This window comes from Anolis sagrei, chromosome 4 (assembly GCF_037176765.1).
Source record: "Anolis sagrei isolate rAnoSag1 chromosome 4, rAnoSag1.mat, whole genome shotgun sequence".
Classification (NCBI taxonomy): Eukaryota; Metazoa; Chordata; class Lepidosauria; order Squamata; family Dactyloidae; genus Anolis; species Anolis sagrei.
The window spans coordinates 44,037,886-44,055,140 of NC_090024.1; the positions used below are offsets into that span (position 1 = coordinate 44,037,886).

Consider the following 17,255-nt stretch of genomic DNA (forward strand, 5'->3'; position numbering starts at 1 on the left):
CCACTACATGAACCTTATACAGCACATTAATAAATTAAGACTTTATTCTATTAAAAATTACCTGATCCTCAGGCCACTGAGGTTATCCATTAAAACAGTTATACTAGAATCCTAAAACCTCCATTTACTTTAGGCCGTGTAAAAGCATTGCCAAGTCCAAAATAGCATTCAAAAAATGTCCATTACCCATAACTGTCTGGTCATTGCCTATTATTGATCTTCAGGAAAGGCCTGGTTCGACAAAAAGGTTTTCATTTGTGAATGAAAGGTTAGCAAGGAGGGAGCCGATCACACTGCTTTAGAAAGGGAGCCGCGGGGCCACCACTGAAATGTTTTGGTCTTTTTTCTGTGCATATTGATATATGTATCTCATAGAAATACATTTAATATGTTTATTTTTATAATGTTTTATGATGTTTTTTAGCTATGTTGTGCCATGAGGGTAAAAATAAAATAAAATAAATGTTATCATCTGAAGAAGGGCAGTCCAAGGAAAAAACCTTTGCAGAGGGAGATACTGTGGCTGTCGTGAGGAGCTAAAGTGGTTCTATTGGGGTTGGGTAGTGTGAAGTAGACCAAGTGAGAAGAGGTGGCAATTCTGCAAGACTTACATGTTGACAGAGGGTAACACACCAATTAGCTTCACTTAAGATCATGTTCATGCCAAACGTTCATGCCTCATTGCCAAGGGATCTGGAAATGCACTGCTTTTGAAGCCAAGCAGAGGAAATAGCTATGCCATGTACACATCTAAGAAAGTGTCCAAGATTCTGCCAGTGAATGCAGTGCCCCTGATATACATGAGGATAACTCTAGACAAGATCTTCCTATGAAGAAAAGGACAACCAGGAAAACGTTTCCAGAGGAAATTTGATCTTGTGATTATGCAGCTTCAGTGGAAGTAGACTTAAGTCTCTGAAAACCCATGCTACCAATTTCTTTCTTTCAGTTTATCTCAAAGATACATGCCTTTGCATACTGATATTGCAGACTAACATCGCACTGTCTTTGGATTTGGGTCATTGTGTCATTCAGGAGCTCAGACCATCCACCACTCAGTGCAAAAGTGTAGGCAAAGCGCACCAATACTTTTGCTGTGTGTTCATATTGTATGAATCACAGGACAGTCCTTTGTCCCATTCAGTAACTACCCTACAGTGTATACTACCATTCCCGCCTCTTCCTTACACTTGTATGTGGTTGAGATAATGAGAAAAAAGACCTGGTGTGGCAACTGGTACTTTTGTGCCACTCACCTGTAGTGCTGGGAGAGAACTTCTTTCTTATCTTGTCTTCTTATAGGTCCCTGCATGCCTTTCAGCCTCTGTTTTTGTTTTTGGAAGGTACAAGTAAGCATTTTGTAGAATTAAGTCTATAGAGAGAAGCTATGCAACACTTGTTTAATGGGTCTGTTGAATGAAAAAGTGATGTTGTCAGATTGGCATTCAATAGAATCAAGTGAGTATCATGGACAGTGTGGATGAGAGTTTGCTGAGTGATGGCTTGATTATGGAACTAGAGTCTAGTCAGGAACAGCAACTCCTCAGCCGCAGGCAGAAGGTACAACTACTGAGACTACTGGCTAAATATAAGAGGCTTCCATTGAACAGACTAAGGAAGAGTTAAATGTTCCTTCCTTTGTGGAACTCAGGAAAGAAAGGGCTCAGCTGAGCAGATCAGTGAGGTTTGCTGAGAAGAGTGAAAGGGGACGGGTATGCAATGCATTATCTGATTGCTAGCTGCAACTTCAGTATCCATACCAAGATTTTTGGACCCTTGAACCCTCATGCGCTCTTGGAATCTTGGACATCAGCTCTAGATTTGTGGATTCAATTTTGTTGCTTGGGTTATTGGTAATTGTTTCTTGATTCTGGACTGGCCATTTGGCTATCCCTCCTGCTTGCTCACCAGACTATTTGACATTTCTGTGAACTATCTACTTTGACTTGGGACTGTTGTACACTTTGGCTTGTCATTAGACACTGTGCATGAAGGAGGGGATTTTAGTTGTTTGCCTTGGTAATATATTCTCCGTCTCCCACCTATGAGAAATTTGGTTCTGTATTCTGCTCCCCGGTTATTTTAGGTGTGGAATAGTGCTGATATATGTGTACACATTAAGGCTGACGTTGACTGCTGGTGAAAGGAAAATGGTTTCGATCCAGTTCAGTATGGTAGACTTATCAATGTGGAGACAGCTAATGATGGATGAGCTGTAGATGGAAGCGGTAGATTTCTATGTAGGCAGCGTGTCATTGCTCAGGGTGGTTTCCTAAAACATACCAGTGTATTTTGACATTTGTAAAAATGAAGGAGTAATACTTACGTTTTAAATGTTGTATTGTCCTGATTTTAAAATTTTCAAGTTCTGATAGTGAAATAAATAAATAAATTTTATACCTCACTTTTCTCCCCATGGGAACACCAGGTGGTTAACAACCACATAATTTGGTCACATTTTTTAAAAAGCAAATACAGTTTTTTTAAAAAGAACTATGTGGATTTAAGGTTAAAATAAAGTTAAAATTAATGTGTACAAATATATCAGCACCATTCCACACCTAAAATACCCAGAGAGCAGAATACAGAACCAAATTTCTCATAGGTGGGAGGAGGAGAATATATTACCAAGGCAAACAGCTAAAATAAATACCATTAAAATTATGTCTAAAATTCAGAATCTCTCTCCCCCCCCCCCCCGCCCCAGAATCCCACCCACAACCTCCCCAGCAGTGTGCCCCTCATCCTCTCCCAAATTGCTGCTAGCACAGAGAGATGTGCAGATTTAAGATGCAGACTATCAAAACTTTTTTAAATGTTTGTGTTTGTGGCCTTCCATAGTATTTTTTTTTTAAAAAAATCTGACATTAAGTGCTATATCAGCTGGGTTTTTTTAAATGATGAGGCAACCAAAAGGTAAGATTTTTTAAAGTCTAGATTATAACTACATATGAAAAAATGAATCATAGTACATGCATTGTTTTGCCAGGTTAGTAATATGTAAATCTCTGTGTGTTTTATAACAAGAGAGAAGGCAAAGGCTCATTGATTGTTCTTGGGTTTTGGCTGTTAAAGATGCAATGTCTTTTATTTAGTTACTTATTTAATACCTTGTAACTCATCATTGGAATGGTTGTGGCAAAAATTGATCTCATTAAAAAAATATGGTGCACATTCATAGTTCACTGGTGCAGTGTTGTTGAATTTAAGTAATTTTCCTAACATATTTGAGTTCTCTAAGTTCCTCTTTGTAGATCATGCAGTATGGTTTTCATTCTGTGCTAACTCAGGTCTGTTCAAGGTGTGCATATTACATATTTTCTTCTTGGGGTTGTGTGCCTTCAAGTAGTTTCTGGTTGATGACAATTATATCATGGTTTCCTAAAATTATGGAAGTTGAAGTCCAAAACACTTGGAAGGTCCAAGTTTGCCCATGCCTGCACTACACCATTGTATTGCTCTATAAATGTGCCACAGAAGAAGAAATTCCTGTGTAATACACAGGTTCAGCCTCCCTTGTCTGGAATTCCAAACGTGACAAAAGTAGCAACATGGGTGGCTGAGGTAGTGATACCTTTGCTTTCTGATGGTTTAATGTACCTAAAATTTGCTTCATATGCAAAATTATTTTAAAATATCGAGCCCTTGGAAGACACAGAAATTAGAAACCCCAATGGATACCAAAATATGTGGATGCTCAAATCAGATTATATTGAATGCTATAATAAAATGGTGCCCCTCATATAAAATCACAACTGAAATTTTTTACATATTGGATTTTTAAAAAATCCAAAAAGTTGAATCCATAGGTACAGAATCCATCAATACAGAGGATCAACGGGCTATCTGCATAAAGTCCAAATGAAACATAAATAATGTTTGTGTTTAGATTTGGGTCCCATATCCAAGATATTACATGATCTCCTTATATACAAATACTGATATTCTAAAATCTGAAACTTCCAAAACACATTTTGGATAAGTAATATCCAACTTATATTGGCCTGGACAACATAGCCTAGCGGCCTCTTCTTATCACTTATGTTGCCAAATTCACCATGCATTTGGTAGGCTAGAATAAGTGCATTTTCTTGCATACAAAATATTCAAGATGTCATATTTAGGAGACACAGAAGACTTTTTAATGAAATATCATAAATTATAAATTAAAACAATTTTGTTTTTATATTGAATTTCTAGAGTGTACTTTTCACAATTTGATGTTCTGCTACTTGCATGTAGCATTTTATATAGTCAGATTTACTATTTCCATTACATAATTAATTTATCCTTCCTTTGGCTGTTCTATATTTTCATGCATCATCTGGGGTATAAAGTAGGAAGGAAGACTTGAGTTATGTTGTATGTAAACTGACAGAATAGGATATTCTAGTAAGTGGTCTGAAAAGTACTTAAGTAGTCAATGATATTTGAAGTTGATGGTCATTAACAAGGTAATTATAATTATAATTTTGCAGCATATTGCATTTAGTCTCACTTTCATGGTCTGCTGTGCAGTAAAAGCAATATTAAGTAACTTGTAACACACCAAGTCATGAACATTTAAATGCCTTCTTCCTACCCCAGTTAAAAAAAATAAAAAGAAGATAATTTATTACTGCAGTCTTAATGCTTTATGTATGAGCATATTGAAAATATGTGTAATACAATTTGAACGAAATTTCTACTCAAACTAATCTTTGTGGTACTTCTTGATTCTCAGCAGAAACTGTTCTGTAGTTCTGTAGTTTCATTGTCACTGTAAATAATGAAGTTACTGAAATGATGTCTTGTCAACAGTAAAAAAAAGTTGTGTATGTAGACATGTGGCTAGTGAGTCAGAATTGGTGAAAACAAAATCACAACTCTTACACATTATTCAAAGAATGCATTTTTCTCTGTTCGAGTGCTGAAACCTTCTCTTGCTATTTTAGGGCTTATTAGACAGGCTTATTGGAGGTGGCTGACGTAGTCTAATATGTAAGCAGCTCAGTGAATAGCTATATTAAGAACCTTAGTGTATAGGAATACAGAAACTAGGAGCCATTTTGTGCTGTTGATGTCAGACTAGCTAATTTCCCCTCCCTAGTTGTAGTTATAGCTCAAAACGGCAAAATGATACTTAGATTTGCCAGAACTGAAGTTCTTGGCATGTGAAATGAATTCTTTCCACCTAAAGGAAGAGATGGGCTTTTAAGTATCAGTAATCCAAATCATGAATCTTAGCCATATATCTGATAGTGACAAGATGTGATAAAGAGCTCCTGCTGCCCATTTGCAGCCTAATGTGCTTATTACTTTTCCTTCCCAGTGGCATTTCTGTATTTGCTCAAAAATTCATGAGCATTATTGCTTTTTAGTTTGACAAAGGAAGGCATGTTCACATTATTTTGAGGGTTTTTTTCTGTGAAAAGCATCATGGAAGTATACTACCTTGCCCCAAACTGTTAAATGTTTTTATCATCTACAACAGGGATTTCCAACTGATAGGTCATGACTTTACCAGTAATGGGTCATACCACAAAGATCTTTTGGAAAGAATAAGGCGCATAGAGGTGGTTTCATGTGAATTTCTTTTTTAAAAATACCCATGACCAAGGCTGTTATTTGTTGTTTCTCTATTTGAAAATACTTAATTTTCCATCTTCTTGAAGCTGAAACCAAATCGGAACTAATGAAGTAGAGTGCTGCCCTAGAAATGGATTCTGCAGCAGAAGTAAATAAGTCTACATTTTCCATGTTGTAAATTTTAACAAATTTTGGTCTCCCCCCCCCCCCAAAAAATGTATTCTGCTCTGTAACCATATTCTTTGACTTATAACAAAAGATTTTCTAAATATTAAAAATACCAGTAATAGAATGATTTAGTCAAAACTCTTTAAAACCTAAGGCATAAAAGAAATGTAAATTTTAAAAAAACGGATCAATAGATTAGGAAAAAAAATAAAAGGGGCTTTATCTGACAGTGAAATGACATAGGATAGAATCATAGAATCATTGATTTAGAAGAGACCTTGTGGGCCATCCAGTGGAACCCCCTGCCAAGAAACAGGAAAATCACATTCAAAGCACCCCTGACAGATGGCCATCCAGTCTCTGCTTAAAAGTCTCAAAGAAGGAGCCTCCATCACACTCTGGGGAAGATAGTTCCATTGCTGAATGGCTTTCACAGTCTGGAAGTTCTTCTTCATGTTCAGATGGAATCTCCTTTCCTGTGGTTTGAAGCCATTGTTCCGCATCCTAGTCTCCAGAACAGCACAAAACAAGCTTGCTTCCTCCTCCCTCACATATTTATACATGGTCATCATGTCTCCTCTCAGCCTTCTCTTCTGCAGGCTAAACATGCCCAACTCTTTAAGCTGCTCCTCGTAGGGCTTGTTCTTCAGACCCTTGATCACTTTAGTCGCCCTCCTCTGAAGCCATGTTAGCCTTTGTTTTAAGGCAAGACACTAACATACATTTCTGTTCTAAAATTATATTTTGGTGGTAATTGTTGCAGCAGGTAGTCTGTTTTAGAGAATCATTGCAGTCCTTCCACTAATGTAGTCCAGGATCCATTCATATCCAAATGTACCCCAGGAAAGTACCATGTTGACTCTAATCTAAGGCTAACTTTTTTTGGATAAATTGCATCACAAAATTGGAAGTGCGGATTAGATTTAATGATGCGCTAGTATTCACACATAAAACCACCTGTGTGAAAAGGCCGGAGGAACTCAGAGGCCAGACAAGGAGGCAACTGGTGAAGAGGCTGTTCCTGGCAGTGACCTCAGGGCTTCATGGCACCCAGATGAGGAGGAAGGGCACCTGGCTGGTGATCCAGTCATTCCTGCCACTTAGCCATAGATGGACTGCAGAACCTTCAGGCCTCTCTGGCCTCAAAGGAGCAGGAAGCATCGCCCTCACCTCTTTCATCTGGGCCACGGCTTGGCCATAAGGAGAAGGTTAGGAACACCTTGTGAATGAAGCCAGTTGGCAACTGTGTACGGCTGACATGTTTGCCAGTCTTGGTCTGGTGGAGGGACATTTGCTTCCCAAATGCTGCACTCCTCCCTGATATGCTATGCCTGCACTGTGGGCACATTACATTTTGTGGCAAATCCATTTTTTGTAATGTGCACCTTCAAAATTGAGGTGTGCATTACATTAGATGGTGCGTTATACTCGAGTAAATGTAACTAATTACACCCAGACTATCCCATGATGGGCACTCCAATACTATTGAGTTGTCTGTAGGCTAGGGGTGCAACCTTCACTTCCTGTTATTATTATGAGGGATATCTGTCCAAGCTTTCCCAAGCTGTAGAATGCATTACTTTATAAGTCCAAAGCAACATTAAGTTGGACACAGCAGTCCATTGAATCTGGCAAAGGTATAAATGTGGCATGTTCGTATTCCTCAGCCTTGATAGTAATATTGCAATGTATTCTGAACTAACTGAAATTTCCAGAGTATCATCATATGTGGGATTACTTCACAGAAGGAATTACTAATCCATGGAAAACCGAATCAAAGTCTTGTTCGTGACTAGATCAGTTTTAGCATGTTCTATATTCTTTGCGCAAGTCCCTTTCCAAAACAGTAGTCCTGAGGTATTTTTTGCAAGTCATCTGACTGCCCTGCTCCCCCATACACATAGATTCTTTGCGTGGTTGGATTAAGTAATAATGTTAACACATTTAGATTTGATACTTTAAAATTATGACAAATGTATACTTAGGCATTACGTTATGTATTAACATGCATATATAAAATTTGTGTCAGTGTGACTGTACGATCCGAATGAGAGCTACCTGTTTGCTAAAGCTGTACTTTGCCTTCAGTATTAAACTTTTTAACTTTCAATCTGGAGAACAGTAGGCTGTGTGTACTTATAAATGCATCTGTAGACACAAGCTGCTAGCAATGAATCTTTATTTTCATCCTATGAATAGTGATGATTGTGTGAAGTAGAAGTTTTGAGTAGTTACAGATGTTGTAATAACAGTAAAGTTTTAGGAAAGTCATAGACTGTTCTTTATAAAATGTTAAATAATCATCCTGGGATATGAAGGGGAAATGCTAGTAACTTTGGTATTGGATACTGTGATTGCACTGGCAGAATTATATATTGAAATGGACAATACATCTGAACTTGCATACATTTTCTGTTAAAACAGATGATAGAAAAGAATTGTATTTGCTATGTGCAATTTACGCATATCTGATCCAGAAGAGGGGCATTTGGTGGATGTCTTATTCTCTACACAATTTTCTGAACCATGTGACATTTCAAGAATGTTTTAAAAATAATTTATGTTGACTTTAGCGTATTATTTGGAGTGTATTTATTTTTGTTGTATCTACTCAGCAGATATTAACTTTTATCCCATTGCTGTATGTAAAACGACAGTTGAGGGCAGAACTAGAGATACAGTGACTCTCTTGCTACAGCTTTTCTTTTTTTAATGGTAATGTGTAGTAAAAGAAAACATTTAAAATTGTATTCTTGTGCTATGCCAGACAAACATGATTGTTTGGCTTTTGCTTACAGAGGAAAAGAAATCACATTGGAAAAATATATATGTTATATTTTCTTCTACTTTTTTTCTAGAAGCAAAAGGAGGAGATTAAGGCTATTATTTTCAGCATAACCATGCGTTCTCTATATTCCAGGCTGGTTTGAGAATATTCACATAAGGAGCTTGTGACTGGTTTTAAAAATCATGGGTTCTTTCTGTACAATTGTAGCAATAAGAAATAATAATTCCTTGCTAATGTTACAAGTTTTCCTTGGCTTGAACTTCCATAGATTCCAGCCCCCTTCATCAGAAACATTTTATGAATAAGTTAGAGTCCATGAAAGAGTAAAACCTGTTAGTCTTCAAGGTGCCACAAATCTCAGTTGCTTTTGCTGTAATAGGCTAATTGCCTGGAAACATTTTGCTAGGCAAATCTGTTGCTGTGCTTTGTTCTGTACCTTGAAAAATTTTGCAGTTGGTGCATGCACTTCTGTATTGAGTCTTGAGGCCAATCATTAATGTATTTACACAGTCAAACCTTGCTCATCAGCTGCATCCACTGCTGTTACATATGTTTCGGTTCCATTCCTTTTGAATTATAGCACCATGTTATGCTGTATGTATGTGGAAGGTGTTTGAATATGTCAGATGATCCAAAATGTGGATCCACGTCATCGACCCAGGTTAAGAACAATATGCATATGACTTTCTTATGAGTACATCTTCACAACCTTCATTAATTCACATTGCTGATTATGACCTATAAAGTAATGTATGGCTTGGGTCCAAGCTGTTTAAAATAACATGTTCTCTCATGTAAGTATACCGAGGCTTTAGATCAATGGTTCTCAACCTGTGAGTCCCCAGACATTTTTACTTTCAACTCTCAGAAATCCTGACAGTCATTAAACTGGCTGGGATTTCTGGGAGTTATAAGCCAAAACACCTGGGAACCCACAGATTGAGAACCACTGCTTTAGATCCTTCTGCCTGCCTAGCAGTTTGAAAGCATGTAATGTAGGTAGATCAATAGGTACCACCTCAGTGAGGAGGTAAAAGGGCACCTCATGCAGACATGCCAGCAATGATCCGGAGACGGAAAGGGGAAGATCTTTACCTCTATCTATGTATTGTATGTTGTTTACTGTGTAAAAAGGCATTTAATGTTTGCCTTATATATGTAAGCTAATCCGCTCTGAGTCCTTTCGGGGCGATAAAGTGTATTATTATTATTATTATTATTATTATTATTATTATTATTCTCCTGGTTTTGCCACTTTCAATGTAGCACCCATTTATTATGGTATGAAATAGGATCTGCTCCCATACCATGGACTGTGCTACCAAAAGAGGAACTACATTACTTTCTGTTTCCTTCTGCCTACAGAGTGTAATTTCCGTTCATGTTGACTGTTGGCACATGACTGGAAAAAGGGCCATTGACAAGTGGGCATTTTAATGATAAGTTTAATTATTATTGTAATGTCATTCTAAACCTTAATTCAACTATGTTTTAATATTACAAATTGGTTTACAAAATTTGCTAAAAACCAGAAAACCATGATGAAATATTTAGCTCACAAACAATAATCACATTAAAATGCAATTCATTTAAAAATATAAAATTATGCTTTCATCAAGTAAGATGTTGCAAGTGATGTGAAGATAAGAAGGGGTCCAGTATAAAGACAATTAGAAGCCATGATTTTCACATTCATTAAAAATGTTAGGAGCAAAAAGAAATCCTTTAAGGGTTAATTTCAAACATGGTAAGGCCAAAATATGGTATTAATGTGAACCGAAAATTAAGAGATGAACTTGGCTTCTTAGTTTCCCTTTGTTATTCCCTACTCATTCTATTTATAACCTCTTGTGATCTCACTCTTCCTTTTAAATGGTGCAGCAGAACACTAGTCTTTCAGGGTGGGTGGGTGTGTGTGTGTAGACTCCTCCTCCCTTAGTATTGACCAGTATACTTTTGTTTTTCCTAAATGTTCGACTATGCAATATTTTGTCCATTACAGTAAAATGATCAAGAGTGATTAATTGACAAGGCAAGAACTGTTATAAGAAACTTTTCACAATACAAGTTTTAAAAAAAGATAGGATATTGTTAAAGGCGAAGCCATTCCACATGTAAAATATACTTCTGGAAAGGTAGAGTCAATCTTTGTCTGAACCTCACCTCATGCAAGATAGATGAAAAGAGCAAGATTCCACCTCATATTTTTTACATTTTTAAAGAGAAAGTTTCATGTTATTTTCCCCAAACAACTTTTTCTTGTGTCGTTTATTCATTTTCCTGTATTGTAGATGGATTACATCAGTATAACCCAGTAAACCAAGTATACATCTAAGTTCTCAATGGAATAAAACCTTATTAGTCTTGCCTATAGACATGCATCTTTGCTGGCCTGATTAGATAGGGAGGTTTCTTGGATGAAAAGCGAGTGAATATATAACCTATCCACTGAACATTCAGAAAAACCTTTTGAAAAAAAATATTGGCCTTGAATTATGTTATGGGAAATCTGATGGCATCTGTCAAGCCCTTAGGTAATGCCTTCAGTGTCCAAGAACCACTGTTCATTACATGTGGATTAAATATGAAACTGTTATCTTTGAAATGTGGTTTAAGAGTAAAATTTACTAGTATAGTTTTGCATGATCATATCAGCTCTAAATGTAAATTTGGACAAGTCTGACATCTTGAAGCACTAGTGAACAGTTGGCATTTACTATAAGAGTAAAGTGTACAATTTCTATCATTCATCTCTTCTAGTTGATGTTTACTATAAACTTTGACTAAAGTTTATCATTTCTGTCATTTATCTCTTCTACTTTTTCTGCATGCATTCAGTCATTTTGATTTTTCAAAATGTGCGCATTTATTTATAAACATTGAGATTATCTGATAGATTACCACTGCTTGTATTGCATATGCAGGTTTAAGCATCACTTCTCCTACTGTTCTTTTAAATTATGTAAATAATGGTATGTCTCACATCAAAAACAGGAAGTGTTTCTTACTAATGACAGGAAAGATAGTGTGGAAAAAGTTTTCTAGTTCTTCCTTTTTACTCAACATTTGGTAGAAACTAAATGGTTCTCAGTAACAGTAACTGCATCCTGGGAATTTACTCTTGTGGTGTGTGTGTATATGCAAGTGTGTTGAAGGGATTTTGTTCCAATTTCAGTACAGAAAAAGAGACTTGCTAAAATAGATTGAATACTTCTGGGTCAGGATGGAAAAGATGTCTTATCTAATGGAAGTATTGCTGAGTTAAGTTCCTAAAATACTATTCTGTGATGTGTCAGGTCATAATCTTCCTACTATGCTATATACTAAATACCTATTTTTAAACCAGTGGTTCCCAACCTGTGGTCCATGGACCACCAGTGGTCCCCAAGAACTAAAATGTGGTCCGTGGTCTCACCGTTACTACACTGTTGCAATGAGAGCGACTTGGTCTTGCCTAACCCTCTTATTAGTGCCGAGGCAACTGGGATTTTGGGAGGGGAGAGGCTGACTATTCACTAAAGATTCGAAACAAGCCTCCCGACTGCTGCTTCTCCTCCCTCCCCCTAAGTGGAGCTGTTCTATGTTGTGCCTGGAAGCGGGGGCACCTTGGTGTCTTGGTTTTAGGCCTGTTCCTGGGGTTAGTTGGGGTTCTGATTCAGAAAATTGCATTGGATAGACCACATCAGCTCTAGATTATTAAATATGGTTTTCTGTGAGCAAGCAAATGGTGACTAGTGGATGGCATATGTTCTGTATAAGAAACTAGAGCTGATGTGGTCTATCCAATTCATTTTTCTGAACTGGCACCCCAAATAACCAAACCGAAACTAAAGTTGACCAAAAACTGATTTGCAACCCTTTTGGTACTAATGTTGGAGAGTCGTCCCTGGCCATAGTGGTTCCTGGTTTAAAAAAATGTTGGGAACCACTGTTTTAAACAAATAATCACCATTGACCGTTTTAATTGGATAAATACCAACTGCCAAGTTTGGAAGATGTTCAAATGGGATGTAATTGGCATGCTGTACTTGAGGAACCTAGATCAACAAAGAACTGAAATCTTGGGTTGTTGTAGGTTTTTTCAGGTTATATGGCCATGGTCTAGAGGCATTCCCTCCTGACGTTTCGCCTGCATCTATGGCAAGCATCCTCAGAGGTAGTGAGGTCTGTTGGAACTAGGCAAAACTGAAATCTTCCTTGAAATGTTGCAGGTTTCTGTTGTTATTTGTCATCAGTTTGACTGATGGCAACCCTATGAATTAGAGACATCCAACAAGCCTAGTTACTTACTTGGATTTTGCAAACTCAGGACTGGCTTCATTAACCCATCTGTAATATGATCTTCCTTTTTTTCCCACTGCCTTCAAATTTAGTCAAGCATGATCATATTTTCCAGTGACTCATGCCATCTCTTGGTATGTCCCAAGTACAATAAATGTAGTCTCATAATTTTGGCTTCTTTTGAAGGTTTAGGCTTGATTTGCTCTTGAGACCACTTATTTGTCTTTTTGGCAGTCCTTGGTATCCAGAGAACTCTCATGCAACACTACGTTTCAGATGAGCTGACTTTTTTTCCTGCCGACATCTTTCAGTGCCTAATTTTTGCAACCATATATAGAAATCCGAGGAGCCCCTGGTGGTACAATGGGTTAAACCCTTGTGCCGGCAGGACTGCTGACCAAAACGTCAGCGGTTCGAATTCAGAGAGTGGGGTGAGCTCCTGTCTATCAGCTCCAGCTTCTCATGTGGGGACATGAGAGAAGCCTCCCACAGAATGTTAAAACATTCCGGTGTCCCCTAGGCAATATCCTTGCAGATGGCCAATTCTCTCACACCAGAAGTGACTTGCAGTTTCTCAGGTTGCTCCTGGCACACACACACACAAAATAGAAATCAGAAATACAGTGGCATGAATTGTTCTTCCTGTATCATAAATAAGAATACTTGTATAGAATCTTTCTCTGATCAGCATTTTTAATATTCACTTTTATTTACATTGTGGCAGTAATTATTTTATTGGTCTACTCTAATACTTAATAATGATGATGGTGATGATGATGATGATGATGATGATGATGATGATGTATTGGAGAGGCAGCATAATGGCTTAGGCAGTGGATTCATGGTAGACTTTTACTTCTATATTTCTGAGGGAACATGTGGAGGGTTAATTTGGGACAATCCTTCGAAGAGATGGTTGAGACAAGGAGGTTACTTTTAGTAGCACTTAGTGCCCCATATGCAGTTTGAATAAAAGGATTTCACTTAATCACTGTTTCATCTAACTGTTTATGGACATTTAAAAAAAAATTGGTTGTTGAATAAGGATGTTGATGTAATGATAGTTGTATCACTTCATTGCCAACAACTGTGTATAATTACAACTAGTAGAATTTTTTTGTATAAAGCTGTTCATGTTCTCAGAAAGACTGAGTTTCCAAATGCGTAGAAGAAAGAAGTAAAATACCTTTTCCTATGCCTTGTTTCTGCTCAAATTTTGGCTCGCTTGGCCTTGGAAGTGAGTAAAAGCAGATTGCTCCTGGGATATTTTCTACCCCAGATCTGGAACAAAAGAGATGCCCATGGCTCTTCTTATTACACAATTCTTCTTAAAAAGGTTTTATTATCTAATATTTAGTACAGCTTTAGACCAAGATGTTGTCTTTTTATATTTGATTTGTGGTTTTTCTATATTGTTGCGAATTTGTTTGCTTTAATGCTGTTACATGTATGGCATGACTTCCCTGCCCCAATAGAACAGTTTCGGAGGAAATATTGGTATGGGTTGAATAATCCACCTCACAGCACAATATCCCTATCAGATCCCCTCTCTCAGTCTGCTTAAGAGAAAAATTGTAATCATGACTGTGTTGCGTGTTTAGTAAGGGCAAAAAATGACAGCTTGTGTGCTGAGTTATGTACTAGCCGTCAGTTTCTTACACGCTTTTGTCAGTGACAGATTGTATTTTTTTAAAAGGGGGGGGGGGCGACTGGTGTTCTGGAACATATTTTGATTTTGGTTGAAGCAAACGTTTCATTAAAAATATTTAGTGCTACATGTATCACATGGATTTACAGCTGATACATAGTTTCAGTAGCCTTAATTTCGATGTACAGGCAGTCCCCAAGTTACGAACAAGAGAAGTTCTGTAGGTTTATACTTAAGGTGAATTTGTATGTAAGTCGGAATAGGTACATTTTTAAAGTATAACTCTCACCAAATATACGAGTATACAGTTTAGCTTTGGATAGCATAGGAAAAGGTTAACACTCCTGTAATGTTTGTTTTGCTGTCTGTGCCCCAGTTCAGAAAATTTCACCTCATTTTCTGTACCTTTGAAAATTGGATTTTGCAAAATTTGGGTTGTTGTGGAAACAAGGATTGGTGAGAAAGCTTCAGTTGAGACACCTTTTCCCCTTGATAACTCTTTCAGGAGTGGATATCCCTTCCTAGCAGTAAATTTCTCTCATTTCCTGTTGTCTCACCCCTGTTCTTAACTACGAGTCATTTTTAAGTCGGATCTTTGTAACTTTCAGACTGCTTGTAGTACCCTCCAAAGGATTGCATTTTACATTTTTATTAGCATTTATTAACTTTTAATAACAGGACTTGCAGGTTGTCCGTTAAAAAGAAAACATTTGTGTGTGTGTGTGTGTGTGTGTGTCTTGGAACAGTTTCTCCCCATAGAGATGTTCAATGTATTGCCAAAGGCTTTCATGACTGGAATCACTGGGTTGTTGTACATTTTTTGGGCTGTATGGCCATGTTCCAGAAGCATTATCTCCTGACGTTTCACCTGCATCTAGGGCAGGCATCCTCAGACTTCACCTCTGAGGATGCCTGTCCTAGATGCAGGCTAAATGTCAGGAGAGAATGCTTCTGGAACATGGCCATGCAGCCCAAAAAACTTACAACAACCCAATATTTTTTTCTTTTCAAAAAATTATCATTAACATCAAGTTTGGTGTATAACAATGTTGAACAGAAATAAATGAGGCGCTGATTGTTGGTCGGTCTTTTTGTCGTGCTGTTTGGAACTGTATTGCCATGCACACTGGAAACTCCAACTTTCATATGTATTACAAATTAATAGTCACATTAACAATGTGGATTCTTTAGAACATTGTCAAAAAGAAGTAAAAGAAAATGCAATATACTTAGTCTTTGATCGATACAGAAGCAAAGATGTTGAAGAAATCTTTCCATAACATTGTATTATTTCTCCTCTCTTTCAGTTGCTGATATGTGTTTAAGATGAGTGGGATTGGTGAAAATTCCTCTGACCCAGCCCGGGCAGAGTCAAGGAAACGCAAGGAATGTCCTGATCAACTTGGACCCAGGTTTGTTTGAATGTTCATATAACCTGAGAAGCCAGAGACTTTTTAAAAGACTTTGGGGTATGAGGGGAATCAAATGTGTGTAGTTGGCTTCGTATATTCACTTTGCTTTGCTATGATTTAAGCTGCTGCTGCAGATATACACTGTCAAGTAGTTATTTTATTTTATTGCATCCACAAATCATAATAATAAATTATTCTCTGACTTCTGTTTCTACAGAAGGAAAATGGGTTTAACTAAATGTATTACTGCTGGAGATGTTTGCAGTCGATTTAATTTTAAGTCAAAGGGCAAGTGTAGTCTTCACTTTCCAATACTGAATTTTCAGATGGGTTTTTTCTTTAATATATTTGTCACTCTTTTATTTATTTTATACTTCTTCAGTATGTTGCTTTCATTGTCGTTTATTCCTTCTTAATAATGTACAATGTGCTTCCTTGCTAGTCACATGGCATCCCTAATTTGGTTTAAATTTCCTTTGTTGCCTCAGATCTTGTGGAGGAAGCCTCTTATTCTGCCTTTTTAATTATCTTCTTTAATTTATTTTTATTGATTATTATAGTAGTTTTCTTTGATCACATTCACAAGTCATGAAAAAGTTGCGCTCGGGACCCTGTCATCTTATTTGTTTGCAATGTAAAAAAAAAAACTACAACTTTTTCCCCTCTCAAAATTCAATAAGTCACTCCTCTGCTTTGCGCTTTAATCCTATGCCAAATTCTCTAGCAGTGTTTGGTTCTACTCTTTCTTCTACTTTTGCAATTCTAATCATCAGTGATTACCAACATATCCTGTTTTGATGTGTGATGAATTTCCTGAATTCCCACACATAATTTTTCTATTTCATCTTCTGTTGTTGGAGGATTAACTTGGATTATCCTTATACTGATTGGTTTTCCACGGAGGCTTATTGATATTATCTGGTCAGACTTTGTATTATGTCCCTGACTGCTTATGCTGCATCTCTCTTCACTATTAATGCTATCCTCTTTCTTCTTCGATTTTCATTTCCTAAGTGTGTAATTATTGGACTAAAAATGCCCCATTCTGGTCCACTTTGGCTCATTCACTCCAAAGATTGCAACATTCTTAGAGATTAAGATTACCTGGGGAGGTTCTGCTCTTTGTCCCACCTTTTTCACAAGCGCGGCTGTTGGGGACAAGACAGAGCCTTCTCAGTGGTGGCCCCCTCCCTCCCAGCATTCAGAAGAAGGGCCAAAACTTGACTGGGAGCAGGCTCTTGAAAAATAGAGCACTGCAGAAATGTTAATTTGGAAAATGTGCAATATGACTATTGATTGGTTTTGGACTCTTGGGTGACGTAATACATTGAAATGTATTTTAATTATGTTTATTATGTTTTAAATTTTAAACCATGTTTTAGTTGGATAT

The 17,255-nt window shown here is 37.2% G+C and overlaps 1 protein-coding gene across 7 annotated transcripts in view; it reads left to right on the top strand.

The window, feature by feature from the left end:
• Positions 1 to 17,255, top strand: part of NCOA2 (nuclear receptor coactivator 2) — a 168,339-nt gene that overhangs the window by 94,094 nt on the left and 56,990 nt on the right. For all 7 annotated transcript variants that reach the window (XM_060775448.2, XM_060775454.2, XM_060775453.2 and 4 more), the window contains one exon: positions 15,761 to 15,865. In XM_060775448.2, the coding sequence (XP_060631431.2) occupies positions 15,780 to 15,865 (86 nt within the window). In that variant the 5' untranslated portion in view covers positions 15,761 to 15,779. The remainder of the gene's footprint in view (positions 1 to 15,760; positions 15,866 to 17,255) is intronic.